The sequence below is a fragment of the Crocodylus siamensis genome, chromosome 2 (genome assembly GCF_052110815.1).
Source record: "Crocodylus siamensis isolate JL-2025a chromosome 2, ASM5211081v1, whole genome shotgun sequence".
Classification (NCBI taxonomy): Eukaryota; Metazoa; Chordata; order Crocodylia; family Crocodylidae; genus Crocodylus; species Crocodylus siamensis.
Genome location: NC_143396.1, coordinates 237,345,407 through 237,360,412, shown reverse-complemented (window position 1 = coordinate 237,360,412; position 15,006 = coordinate 237,345,407). Strand labels below are relative to the sequence as shown.

Here is a 15,006-nt window from a genome sequence, read left to right as displayed (position 1 = left end):
CAATCCTTCTATGAAAATTTAAAAGAATATATTCCCTGAAAGAACAATTTGAACAGAAAGGAAAAGTTCTCTACCCTGATTTTTAGGTTAACTCGGTTACTAAATTATACGTCCCCATACATAGGTTAATGCATCTCAATTTGTTGTTTCAGGTCCCACTGAAGTCAATCAGACACGTCAGTTTTCAGGATGAGGATGAAATTGTTAGGATAAACCCTCGTGATATTTTAATACGTCGGTATGCAGACTACAGACATCCTGACATGTGGAAAAACGACCTGGAGAGGGATGATGCAGACTCAAATATACAGCTTTCTAAGTCAGACAATAAAAAATCTGATTATCTGTACCCATGTGGGGATGGGACTAAGTTGAATTCACTAAAAGACTCAAAGAGTTCAGTGGTATTTAAAACACAGCCTTCCTCGTTAAAATTTAAAAACTCAAAAAGAAGGAAAGAGGATGGTGAGCGGTCACGCTGCATATACTGCCAGGAGAGGTTTAATCATGAAGAGAATGGCAGGGGAAAATGTCAAGATGCTCCAGATCCTATTAAGAGATGCATCTACCAAGTTAGTTGCATGCTTTGTGCAGAGAGCATGCTGTATCACTGCATGTCAGACTCTGAAGGAGATTTCTCTGACCCTTGCTCATGTGACACTAGTGATGACAAGTTCTGCTTACGATGGTTAGCACTGGTAGCATTGTCATTCATTGCACCATGTATGTGCTGCTACTTCCCTTTGAGATCATGCCATCACTGTGGTGAGGTATGTGGGTGCTGTGGAGGAAAGCATAAAGCTGCTGGATGAACCAGTGTAGTGCCAAATAGAGCTGAAAATCTTTGTTTCCAGAAAACATCTAACTTGGATTTATGGAAGCTTTTGGCAAGCGGAAGGGCATCTTGTCTCGTGAGAGATGCTTGATATGGAAGAAGCAGCAAGACTCGCCAGACGTTGGCATTTTACAAATGCTAGCCATGCCTTAAGAGCATGGTGTTTCATTGCAAGTTGTGAAGGTGTTTTGCAAAGGAAAGCCTTTTCTTATTATTGGCTATAAAATGAGTATATAAACTACAATTATACTAAAAGGGATTAACTTTTTTGCCACTTTGTACATTCATGGTTTAGGTGATGGGGCTCTTACAAAGGATTAAAACTTTGTGAGTAATTAAACTAAAAGTGCACTAGTGACAGTTGATTTAAGACTAAGAAAAGTTAATACTTGGCAAATGAGAGAAATGAAACTGATTTAAGTGCAACTAAATCACTTATTAATAGTTTTTGGACGCAACTTTATGTATAAATAACAAATGTTTATATTTAACTAAATGTGTAAGGTACGAATTATTACATATTACACTTTACTTCCCCCTCCCTATTATATAGTAGGTATGGACAATATCTACTGTCACATTCCACAATAGTATTTTAAATATTTAATTAGTTTATTTAGGAGCATTACTATTCCAGATGGACAAACTGATGTTTCCAGTCCAATTTCCCTTCAATTGCAGTTCGTGTTGAGTTGTATCCATACGTTCTGGTAATCTAAAAACCTTTGAAATAGTAATTATTATAGTCTTAAGTGACCAATATTTTTAAGCACAGATGTAATTGTCTAAAATGTTCTCATAAGAACATAACATGTATTTTTTTTTATATATAAAAGTCTTTGGTTTCAACTTATAGCAAAACAGGAAGTTTTCTGTTGCTCAACCAGCAAGTTGTTTTCTTTTTGGGGTGTCCTCCAAAATATTTTATTGCATTTACAAATGTTCAGCAAAGCAAAAGGTTTAATAAGGCAGTTGTAATCCAATGTCATCAGCATTCTCAGTTTATCCTTCTGTTAAACTAGGATCATGTTCAGCTGTTCATAAGTGCTGTGATTAAACTAAAAGATTAATAATAATTTTGAAATCATTTTCCTTATTTTGAATTGAAACATCTCTTTATTTGAACTGGCAAAAAAACAAAATTTGGTGTGGAAAAATGCCTTTGCTTGATAAAATAAATTGCAGCTCAAGAAAAATTGGAGTGAGCTTTTTTTATGAATGAAATTTGATGGGGAGGAAATGGAGGAGGGGGTGGGGGATGGAGAAGAATGTTTAATGTATTTGAATTATCCATAACATGTGCTATGGTGTTGTATTAGTGAATGTTTAATTTACAATGTAATTGGCTAAATATTAACAGATTAACCCTTAGAGAATTTTTAAACAAATTGTCATGACTATTACTATGGTATAGCAAATACATGTATACATTTTAATTACACTTGTGTTAAGACTCTAGTAAGAGTAAAGGCATTCATTCATTTAGGAAGGTACCTATATGGGGCTGGAGTAGAAAAGAATGTCTTTAATATACTCTTGCTAGAAAAAACATTGAATGTTTAGTTTTAAAAGACCAGTTTTGTTTTGTTTTTCCTCTTTCTTTTTTGCTGCCTTGTATCTAATTTTTCTTTCTACATAGATTAGATTTTGTTAATTCACCTTTTGTATCCCAGGAATTAAATTCCAAACAAATGTATATAACACTGTCTGTAAAATACTTTTTTAAAGAAAGCATTTATATTTATATGACAGCCTGAACTGACCACATTGTACATAGATCATCTTGAAGTATTATTTCACATTGAAAAGAAGACAAATATATTAATAACTATAGAAGTTATGAAAGAGCTTCTAGTTTTGTACTAAAAATGGATTGGATTAACTAAGTCCAAGAACATGACACTGTAGCAGCAGTCTTAAGTCTTGTTTTTACTGTTTATATATTTGAAAGCTGCTACACTGGATGATTTTCACGCTTCACACATTTTCAGCTAAACTTGGTTGCCTAGAATAGACTGTTAACTTTAAAAACTACTTGTCATTGATGAAATGGGAATGGTTTTCTTGTGAATAAAATGTAATATTTGTAAGTGCGAGGTTTGTAACTCCCAATTGAGTGAGGTCTGAACAACCTAAGAAAAGAACTTGCTGGCTGTACAGGACAATACTGTAGAATTGTATTGTGTATATACTTCAGGAAGAAACGAGTTTAACAATTTCCTCTGAGCACTATTCCACGTAGTGCATCTCCCAGTCCTGTACTGTATTTTATATGCAACGTATATGCTTTAATATTTTTATTGAACGTTTGCATTAATATTTTCAATTTGCATTTAACCACTTTGCTGCTAAACTTTTGTCTCCATCTTTTCCTTTACTCTTTTTAAAAGATTTCATTTGGCCTAATAAAAGAAAAAGTGAATATGGCTATTGTTAGCCATATTCCACATAGGTCTTTCTAGCTGTATGCCCAATTCAAGACTAATTAAAGGAACTACAATGATAAGACAGTGATGCATAGGTTGGGTATAGCAGAGCATTTTATGCTCTATATGTATATGCCTTTTTCTGCTGTTTGGGTTGTTCTTTTCTTTGGGAAGCATGCTCTGAGTAGCCAAAAAGGATATCATAGAGCGAGCCATTCTGGAACTCTTGCATCCTATCTTTGAACCAGTTAGTCTGCAAGGTGCCACCCCTTCTTGCCTTCTGTTTATGACAGTTAAACAACTTTACCTTGCTGTCTCCTGAAATCCTTTTTCATACTTTCTGGAAGGGAAGAGGGAACTATTTTTTTTCTGAAGTTAATTCTAGGTTCAGTCAAACACAGTACATGAGCTTTGTGGTGTCATGTGGTAGGCTTCTGTTTTAAAAAACCAACATCAAATGTTTCATTCCTTGGTTTGGTGGCTGTAGTTAGAAAATTAAAAGTCCCTAAGGGAAAAGAGGTCAACTTCAGCACTTGAGCACCATCTACTGGAAAAAGTGGAGACAACCATGATTCAGATGTAGTCTTTAATATAAATAGATCAGTCATTTACTGTATTTGGCTGGCAGTTAGTGTGGCATTTCAGCTACAACAAGATACTGAGTTTGACGTATGAATTTAATAATAAAAAAATGAGAATAAGAACTGTAATGTCATTCCTGAGACCTTACTACGCTTTTCAAATCTTTCAGTATATATGACTTCAAAATACTAATGCTCATGCAATAAGAGAAATTTGGACCATAGATTTTTCTGTTAAGAATAAACTAGAAAGATTGTCATGACCTGTAGAAGATCAGAGTAGACATCACGCCAGGAGAAAGTGTTCTTTTAATGTTCTGCCACTGGGCCTTAAGCATGATGCATCTGAGGCAGAATGGTGGTACAAACACTTCTATTTTTTTTAAATAAATTTGAACACACACTCACATTCCAATACTCCTGAAAGGTGGACCTTCAGAGTTCAAAGCAAGATTTATAAAATATACTGAGAATAACCTTTACTTACTATGGTAATCATTTACTGAATAGAATAGTTAAACACTTAAATACAATTTTAAGAAGTTTCCAGAGCACAAGTGAGAGGCTCAAATCATGCACTTTTCTCTGGACAAAGCAAAAGACTTTGGAGAATTAATACATTTTGCATGTTGCAATGTAGTACTGATTCCAACGTGTTCTCTTCTAGATGATCTTTCCATGTGTACCTGGAGGATAATGTTAAACTCCCATGTAAATAACACACAAGTTTTAAATTGGACTTTAAGCTTTCATAGAACTTATACAAGTTCTTACAAAAGTTGTATATGGACAATAAGCAATGCATAGAAATTAAAAGAAAGTTCAAGATGGTAGTTGGCCATCATATATAAAATAAAAAAGCAAAGCCTTATGGTACTGTTAGTCCAGCAGCCAGGTGGTTAAAACTTCCATATGCTTTGGTGCACTGATAAATGTTAAGCATTTTTTTCTGAAAGCTTCTTTAATAGAAAAAGTTGTGCTTAGTTTCAAGAATTCTAAAACATCTAGTGGAGAAACCTTTGTATTTGAAGCTGCAGTATAATCTGTACATAGATTTTTTGCTTGTGAACACTGCTTCTTTTCCTTGGTGCCATTTGCTTTCCACCCTAATGACCTCAAAGTGCCTCACTTGTATATTATTTCCATTAAAATCTTAACTGCTATTTCTTTCTACTAAATGATGTATAATTTAGTTTAATTCATGCCATAGATGTTTTTCTTTGTATAAGACTATAGCTTGTTACTTTTGAGTATATAATGTAAATATGCCTATAAGTTTGTAACTGTTTTGTTACATCATACCCTTGTAAGTTGACATATCAGATAATATCATAAAACAGTTTGTTTCAATGTTTTCCTGCAATTACCTGATTAAAATTATCATAAAATTAAACAGCTGATTTTTTTTCCATAATATTTGGGGCTGTTCCAAATACTACATATTATTAAATACTGTTACTATAAAGTAGAATAGAATGTATGTTCAAGCATTTTGTCAGAGCATTACTATTTAATGGTGAAGCAAAAAGTAATCCAGTTAACTTTACTACCTTTTAAAAAAAATTGTCAAACGTATTAGCTTGAACCTTTATGCATCCTTCATCAAATGTACCAATTCTTACCATAGTTTGTCTCAATCAGAAAATGTGCTGGTCCAAGATTAGTCTGTGTATATAAACAGCTTAAATTGTACCTGTAATCATTTTATGAAGGCCAGGAGATGACAGATTTCAGATTTCTGTATATATCACCTTTATTTCTTGAAGTGCAAGATGAGATTACTGCTTTTGTTATAACCTTATTTGATTTGGGATGTTAATTGTCAAGGTTGTCAAAAATACCAAGTAAACCAAGGAGATATGATGACAACTTTTGCCACTGAAGAAACAGTGTAGTCTTAGATGGACCTATAGCCTGGCTATCTAGTTCAAAGGTCAGTTGTCAGGATTTCAGTCAGACTGCTCAGAATTAAATTGTACATGCTTCTACTTGCAAATGTTTTCCTATTTGTTACAACTCACTGAGTAAACTCTATAAAGATGACTTTTTTTTACCTTTTGGTCAATACAACTGCTAACCTAACTAATCCATAATGTTAGTTGATAGTTGGGGAAAAGCATTTGATTGAGGTTGGCAATACTCTGACCTAGCTAACAGAATTAAATTCAAAATCTTCTTAGAAGAGGGGGGAGTAGGCAAATTAATTCAAACATAAATAAATTTGGGGTTTTTTTATGTACTTTGTGGGGTAACCCCCTCCCCACTGGCCTTCTTTTAGAAGAATATTAAAAAAAAGAGAGAATAAATTATACAGATTAGGATTGTACTTTTTTCATAGAACAAAAAACCTTGTGCAAAAAAAAATAAGTGTTCAGTCTCATAATGGGCATTTTAGACATGTGCGTGATGCAGCTTTGGGTGCATTGGAAAGCACCCAGAGCTGCATCTCATACATTTGTAGAAACAGCAAAATGCACGTAAGTGCTGAGAAAATGGTGGCGGCATGCTTTTGAACTAAAACACATTGAAGGTGTTTTAATTCAAAAGTGCACTGCTGCCATTTTCCCAGTGCTGACGTGCATGTTGCCATTTATATAAACATATGCGATGCAGCGCTGGGCATGTCAGCTCACATGCAGAGCAGGCTCAATCAAGTCTGCTTCAATGCGCTGTATCTTTGGCACATTGCAACACAAAAAGGTAGGTGTATAAATGCCATATAGACTTCAAATATAGAATGGGACTCAACATATGGAACACTCCTGTTTGCAGCATAGACAATTCTAGGAACAGATGCTTCCTAGATGGCCTGTATGTGGGAAATAATGTATAAAGCATAATTTATGCAGTCATCACCTACACTGAACACCTTCAAGAGTAAATTGGATGCTTATCTTGCTGGGATCCTATGACCCCAGCTGACTTCCTGCCCTTTGGAAAGGGGGCTGGACTCGATGATCTCCCGAGGTCCCTTCCAGCCCTAATGTCTATGAAAAAAATATGTAAATGTGTCAACAAGAACACTGATTCTATTAAAAATACCATATTTACTTGAATATAGGATGACACTTATGTGATTCTGTCTAAGGAAAACTTATAAATTTGTCGTCATTTTCTAGGTATTCAAATCTAATCGCTGGAAGTTTGCCTTGAATTTGTCCCCCTCCCACTGGTACAGCAGGGAAAATTTAAATCTGGAGGGGTCAGATGGCCCCCTTGCCCTCTGGGCCTCCAACTTCTTCCCCCTGCTGCCCTTCCCCCCTTCCTTACTGTCAGACTCTGCTCTCTGTGAGCACATAGAAGTGAGAGGCAAATTTGAAAACACTGACCTTGAAATAAACATGCCTGTAATAATTTTTATATAGGCATTTACTGTGATTACCCATAGACTTAGTTCATCTAGGATTGATGCATTTTACCTTTTTTTAAAACTACTGCAAGTTTTAGCACAGGTACTTCATAAACACACTTTTCAGCAGGACTTTTGTACCTACTTGGATATAGAATAAACTATGCATGATTTGAGTAAAGCCAAAAGTCTCATGATTTGCCATCTAGTTCATTGGACTGGGCCCCAGAAGAGTCAACCATGATGTTTTGAGCCACAGTGACCCCATAGCTCAGCATTGCTCAGGATGTGTGTACTCCAGATATACCCTGCCCCCACACTCATGACTGGAACCGGGTGTTTCTTATTTTTAAAGGATCCCAGGACTTGTAACAATAATTGGAAATGTGATAGAAAAGTGCTGCTCAGCTGTGGGAGTAAAGAGGAAGTTGAAATGTGTTCAGTGTACAGTAGTGCCTATGAGTTGGGAAAAGTTAGGGCTGAGGGGAACTGAGCACAATGGGCACTGTCATAGGTCTTATTCAGATGAGCTGCCCTAACCTATCCTTGTGGTAGGTTCCCATCAGTATGTTTGCTTCATATGGGCCATGTGTTTTAGTTATGCTCAGTTTTGGCTGCATTTAATCAGCTTCATAGTTGGCTTCTAGATAATGAGGTTTCCTTAAACAAAAACGTAAGATGAGGAGCGTTTTTCCCCCATGCTGATTGGGCAGGAGGGCGGACCTCATTTAATATTTGAGTAAATATGGTAAATCTCACGGTCAACTAAAAGTTATAAAATGTGCCCCCTTGTGTGTGTAATGTGCGAGTCCACAGAAACCAGAATAGAGCTTTGAATAGCATGCAAGGCCAAGAGCTTATGTCTATAAGCTTATAAAAAGGAGGGATGTGAAAGGAAAAATGTCAACTCAAGATATTTGACTGGTAGCTTTAGAAATCTTTCTGCCTTGAACTAAGGATTTAAATGAAGGTCTGTGCAGGGAATAGTTGCAGATTCTCAAGATACCTGAAATCATAATCAGTCTTGGAGGCTTACTCTGTCCAGTGCTAGATGTAGCTGTTACCAGACTCAAGTCCCTGGCTATCATATTGAATGAAAGCCAATGTATCCTTAGCAAAGAACAATTACATAAAAGAGGATAACTTCAAATAAATAATGCAAAGGAATTAATTTCACTAGTGCATTATGCCTGTTTTGAAGATCTACAGATGAAACACTAAATGTACTAAAATGTGAATACAGAATTAAATTAATGTCTGAGAGCAAGGAAAGATGAACTGACAGATTAACATACAGGGGGAAGTAAAATCCACATGCAAGAGACTGTTTTTCAGAACCTTTTCTAAGCTTTCACCCTATGAAGCCAGACGCATCCTAAATAAAAGCTACTGAAGTTTGGCCTACTGCCAAGAAAGGAAAGGTTTGCATAGACACATTAATTTAATCACAGGATGGAGAAAGCTTGTGTTACGCACCTTCATGCAGAAAGCTGTTTCAGTCAATAGCATGGCTTGGAGGAAAAATGTCCATTTAAATACACTTTTCAGCGCTGAAAACAATTTATTTTCTCAGCTTCTCTTAGCAGTGGATATCTATTAGGGTTAGTGTCTATGCAAAACCACTGGTAATGATGGAGGTAAATACGATGAGCCAAGAGGAGATCATAACAACTTTACATAGACTAAATCCTGTACTAATGCTGATGCAAAAAACAAGATACCTTAAAAGTTGTCTTTAAAAAAAAAATCAAATTAGCTTGCATGGCTTAAAACCCACTTAAAAGAGAGTTAAAGCATTTCACACTTTAAAAATCCTATTCCTAGGTTGTGTGTTGAATTAGTGGTAAGCCCTACAGAAGGGAAAATGAGACTCTCGTGTTATTTCCTCAATAAGGAAACAAGAAGATTTAAGCACGGAAACATCCTTTAGGTCATGAGAGAAAGGAATGAAAAAAAACTATTTTTTCTTCATACAGATTACCTTTAATAGCTTTGAAAACTGTTTTCCAGTATACAAGGACCAGTGAAAGTTGTCTAGGTCTTTGATTCAGTATCAGTTGACGGCATCTTTGTTTGCTGGATATTAGGATCTTATTTAGGTTGGGATCTTTGGGGTAGAGATTTTGTCCTCTCTCTAAAGATCCTACTATTCTTTTAACATTATACAAATAAAACATAAAAATAAAACCTCTCCCCTCATTTTATTTCATAATTATAGTTTTATATGAGATTTGGCTTCAACATGAAATGCTTACTCTCTCCTCTGTTGATCTGTGCGAGAGTGGCTTAACTAATTTAATACAAAATATACAGGAAGAGTGTCCATTACTACAGATTATAAAGGCATAAGGGACTATTGGGATAATCTAGTCTGACCTTCTGCATTCTTATGCCATGAAAACGCTGAATTAATGCCTTTTTGAACTGGAACAGGTCTTGTAATTAAAAAATATTCTCCATGTTTCAGGAGTATAGGTTGTAGCTGTGTCAGTCTAAGAACAGAGGCAGACAAGGTTCTTTAGGTAAATTTGACCAACTGAAATAGCTGGAAAAGTTATTTGTAAGCTTTTGGGTACAAACACCCTTCATCAGGCTGAGAAAGCATCTGCAGTTGGTGTGTGCTCTTCCTGGATGGAATTGAAAAGCCAGAGGCCGGTATGCATGCGAGAGAGCCAGTCGGTGAAAATGGAAATTGAGGCAGTCAGTGGGTAATCACAGATATATAGTATGGCTATGTGAAACGGGTGTTTCGATTCAGTTTTGGATTTGGCCGTTTCGGAGGACAGTGGTTTGTTTTGATGTTTTGGATCACTGTCCTGTTTCATTTAAGCTGAATCTGTTTTGGAGATTTGGCCCTGTCAAATCTCCTCCAAATCTGTTTCGAATGGGCTGCAAGGGAAGCTTCACAGCCCTACCTAGCCAGGCAGGGCTTGGAGCCAGAGGCTCACAGGGCCCCAGCAGAGAGTAGGACAGGGCTGGCTCATCTGGGGGAGGGGGAGGGCCTCCCACATGGATCTCTGATCCCTGTTGTGCCAGGTCTCAAGGCAGAGAAGCAGTGCAGAGTGGCAAGCAGGGACCAGGCATCCATGCTGGGGGTCTCCTTGCCACCACTGCCCACCCCACGCTGCCCCAGATCTCCGCACAAACAAAACACACATTCACATTTTGGTGGGGAGGCAAATCCTAGACCAGGTTCCACCATTTTTAAACCAGTCTGTGTATGTATAGACCGGTTTTGTGTGTTGAACTTCTGTTATGGGTATAAACTAGTACTTCTGGTCCACGGGAGTTCCCCCATGCCCCTCCTGGCTCAGCTGTCAGCCATGGGGGAACCCCTGGTGCCCTCCCCTGACCCAGGAGACACCAGTTGCTGATCTTTGGGTCTGAATTGTCGAATCTCTCCAAACTGAATCGGAGGATTCAGATTAGATTCAGAGAAATTAATAGGTCTCCTGATTCAATTCAGATTTAGAGATTCGGCCACTGAATCAGTAGAGAGGTAGAGGAAGCCCAGCAAGCAGGGAAAGGCTCTTTGTCTCTGTCTGTCTCTGTAACAGGGGACTGTTTCTGGCCCCTGTTCCCATGGTCAAAAGGGAATGGAGGAACACTCACCTGTGGGGAACCCGTCTCACTACTCCCATGCCCAATGATATCAGATGCCAAAAGAGATTCCAACATTGCAGTCTGCCACTAGAGCCATCACTGATTGGTCCCTGACTCAGAAGAACCTGTTGAAAAGATGATCGCCAGTGAGTGCTTAGTACCCCAGAGAGGGGACACAGGAGCAGCTGGAGCAAGCGGCTGTGAATCCGTGTGAAGATGAAGAGAACTTTGCCCTAAAAAGGGAGATGCTGGCTGAGCAAGAGAGGCCAGGATGCATCCCAACAAGCTCACAGCCATGGTGAGTCATCCAGGGACAGAGAACCCCAGGGGAGTGATGGGGAGGTTAATTAGCTGCAAGCTGGATTTTAAGTGGAAGATGCCTATGTAAATAGTACCAAAGGGAAGAAACTAGATGTTTGTACATCTTCCCTTTCGTGTTAGACTGAGGAGGATCTGCTCTTTCCAACTTGAAAGTTGGAACTTTTGGAACTCTTGGAACTATTACAAGGGGGGAAGGCTCTGTATCTAAGTTTGTGACAACCATACAAAAATGGGAGGCCCTTATGAGGGTGCTCCCTTTTGACTGAAAAGAGGGGAAGGAGGAGGAACCCTACCTAGAGGAATTATAGACCATCAGTGAGTGACAGAAGGTACAAAGGCCAGCAGTGTGGCTGTCTTCACACCTGAAGAGAAAAGGACTGATGATCAGGAGCAACACTGTTTGGACACAAGTTGGGTCCAGGCAGGGTGTAGGGGAGGTGGAGCCCTGTGGTGGAGGCTGAAGCACCATCTGTCTGCCACCACACTAGTCATTGCCAATCCCTTTCTACTTTATTTCTCCCAAAAAGTCATGGCAGGTGAGCAAGGGAGACAGCAATTAGAGTGGCAGGTACCAAAAAGGCACTCACCCACTCTTATTCCCTGTGCATGTTTGTCTGTCTCTTTCTCAAAAACTTAAACTCAAGGAAGTGATGTTTCTGCTACCCACATTATTGCACTGCTCTAGGGTGTTTTGGGACATGAGTTCAACTTCACCTGGGAGGACTTAAGCTTGGATTTCCTCACCTCACTTGAGTACCCTTCAGCAGAGGCATGAGCTGGGCACTTGAGCACCCTGAGTTGCACTGCATACAGGGCAGCATGAATGACTGCACTGCCATTGGCACTGTGGTGGATAGACCCTATTGCACAGTTGCTGTTGCTTTTGTGCTCAGGTCACCCCACCCCGCTGTTGCTTTTGTGCTCAGGTCACCCCACCCCTCTTTTTTTTCCTGCTCCTCTTCCCTGTTAAATCTGTACTACTGTTCAGGAAATAATTCAAGATTCCATTTGGTCCCTGGGAATAAAAAACCTGATTTGTAATTCCTGTTCCAAGGAATGATGCATGTAATTTATCCAGTGACTGTTTCACATTAAAAAGCATAAATAATAGAACAAGAACTGGAATTCAGGGCCTGTCCTTTCCTAGTTGAGGCTTTAGAGTCCTGTGTTCTCTTTCTGGTCCACTGAATCTCAATTTGTTTTCTGTACAGTGATGCTAAAAATCAACAGAAACCAGGCTCCAATGAGAAGTGTCCCGCTACCTAGAATAGCCTAATACCTAATTGTTAGGGCATTCTGCTTGGAAGTACAAGATGGAGATTTAAATTCCTTCAGTTTGAGGAAGGAATTGAATGTGGATTTCCCACATTTCTGTGAGAAGCTCTGACTTACTAACTTTCCCATGTTATTTAAAGGGAAACCATTATTCCATACTGTGAAAAGACCATACGTGTGTTAGCTGAGTTCTAAGAATGCAAACCAGACTGAGCTCCTCAGTACTAATGCAGAAAAATGCATACTTTCTGGTTCCTAATTAAACTTGTGCCTGAGGTCAGCACCCTTGCGCATGAGCTCAAACCTATCAAACTGAGGCACTTCTGGGCCTGCCTGTAAGGAGGACCACAGGTACCAGAAAAACCAGAAGTAAAAAAAAAAAAAAATTGAAACAGCACCACCAAGATAAATGGCAGCTGAGTGGAAGTTTGAAGGATTGCAACTTCTGCCCAGTTCCCAAAGTCACCACAGTCCTTTTCTGGAACTGACCCCTAAGTTCCTTGAGCCTTTCACTAAGAGGTATGTTTTCCAAGCCTTTGAACTTTCTTGTGGCTCTTTGCCAAACTTCCTTCATATGTTTCCCTTTATCTAATGTCTCAGTCTTCCTCAGATATATCTATTGATACCAAGAGTTAGCACAGGTACTAGTGCTTGGTCCTGATTACTGAATCCCTGCTATAGATAACACCTATAAGAATTTACTGAGTACTAGGAAGGCTTCGAATGTCACTTTTCAAATATTGAGATGGAATTCCCTCTCTTAACAGGCATCCAGCTCCATGCTGACAAAGTATGAGGTCTTTGGTTCATTATATTTTTGAATGCATTGCAATCTATACATGAAAGCACCCAAGTAATTCCAAATAAGGTCATCCTCTATCACCTATCATCACAAGACAGCCTTTAAAAAAAAAAGTGCTAGGCAGCCTTTGTGGGTTTTGTTGCCCTTAGAACCATGTCTAATATAGCTAATTAATTTCATGAGTTGCAGGTATTGTCCTGAAGACGCTGTGGAACAAATTAGTCTGGGAGGATTGCTGTTGATGGTCTGGTTCCCTTGCCAGCAGTAGAAATTATTTGCCTGTGGCAAAGTTTGAACAGTGCTCCCAGATGAGTCATCCACAGTGCTGGATCCAGTTTGCTAGTTTTCCATAATGATGATACAGCCATGTGTTGTCACTTATTCCAGAATGCTGCTTGTGAACTAGAGAGCTCTTTTTTTCAGGACTGTTTCTTCCAGGAGAGTCTTCATCATGGTAAAATTGACTACCTGTGCTGTTTTTGTTTTGTTTCTTAAGTCTTTGAAGATAGTTTAGGCCCTGGAGCCTGAGAATAGCTGTTTACTGATCAGCTGAAAAGATGAAGGCACTCTTTAAAGCTATGTATCCAAATAAGGTTCTTCCACAGGAGTTATCAAAATGAGATGTTGCACCTAATAAGTTTCACATTTTCACAATATGATTGTGTGAATTTGCTGAGCTCTACTACATCCCCCAAGCTTGGCTTCCCTTGGTGGAGCTTCAGTATGGTCACTAGCTTTGTTACCATTACAGCCTGAAGCTTGGATGCCTCTTGACTGCTCTAAAAATAGCAGGATAGTAACTGTGAACTCCATCTACTCCTGGCAAACATGAACCTTCAATCTTCCCACTGCTTGTCTAATCAATGGCAACAGACTATGGGTTTTTATCCCATTACTTGGACTAGCTTTTAACTCCACCAGTTTATTCCTATGTCACTCAATGTGTTAACTACCTTGTTTATCCCCATTGACCTTTTCAATTAACTTTTTGCCTTTTCTCTGCAGTGCCACCACCTCTGTCCCTTCCTTTGCATTTAAGGGCACAGGTAGAAGTCCAGCTCCCAAGTCTAACTCATGGCGATTCATATAAATTGCCATGAGTTAGAATGATTCCTCCAATCCAACAGACATTAACTGTTGGAAGGGTGGAGGATCAGCTCGAAATGTGCTTTCTCCTGGCTCCAAGAGCAGGGAGAGAAGCTACATCTTCCCTTAGCTCTTCCCTGCTCCCCCCGCCAGCTCTGCTGCTGTCTCTGGATGGGGGGAGGGGGGGAGAAGGCATGGGAGGGAGGTCTTCTGAGGTTTTCTCAGCCCCGCTGTAGTGGTGCAGCCCCTGAGGTGATGGGCTCCAAACTACTGCCCCCTCTCACTCCAACAGGGCAGCTGCAGCTCACTGTGCTGCAGCCAGCCAGCACAAGCAGAAATTAAGTCACTCCACTTAAGAGCAGCTTCATTTGAACTCTCATACAATGAGGGTTAATTTATCATGCAATCAGAGGGCCTGCAGCCTTGCTTTCCTTTTTGGGCATGGCTTTAGAGTGATTTCAAGGGGCCAACCACATGATAAATCTTGTTTCTGTCTGCATCCTAAATTCCTACTAAATCCTTTCTTTTTGCAAGTCCATTCACAGCAAAGTAGGCTGTTTCCTATGAAAGCTCATGCCTTTCTGAAATAGTCTCCAAGGGCACCGGTACACACCATGGAGTTTAATCCTTATTAACTTAAATAGGTTTATAAAATTTAAACTTGTTTATTGTGGAGTGTCACATCAGTGTTTGCACACACTAGGTTTTTGAATTTTATGCTGTAAAGA

At 39.0% G+C, this 15,006-nt stretch overlaps 1 protein-coding gene across 1 annotated transcript in view; it reads left to right on the top strand.

Moving 5' to 3' along the window:
- Nucleotides 1-5,235, top strand: part of SPRED1 (sprouty related EVH1 domain containing 1) — a 98,713-nt gene extending 93,478 nt beyond the window's left edge. Inside the window, exon 6 of the mRNA XM_090033511.1 lies at nt 153-5,235. Within this exon, the coding sequence (XP_089889637.1) occupies nt 153-812 (660 nt within the window). The 3' untranslated portion in view covers nt 813-5,235. The remainder of the gene's footprint in view (nt 1-152) is intronic.
- Nucleotides 5,236-15,006: the final 9,771 nt, after the last annotated feature.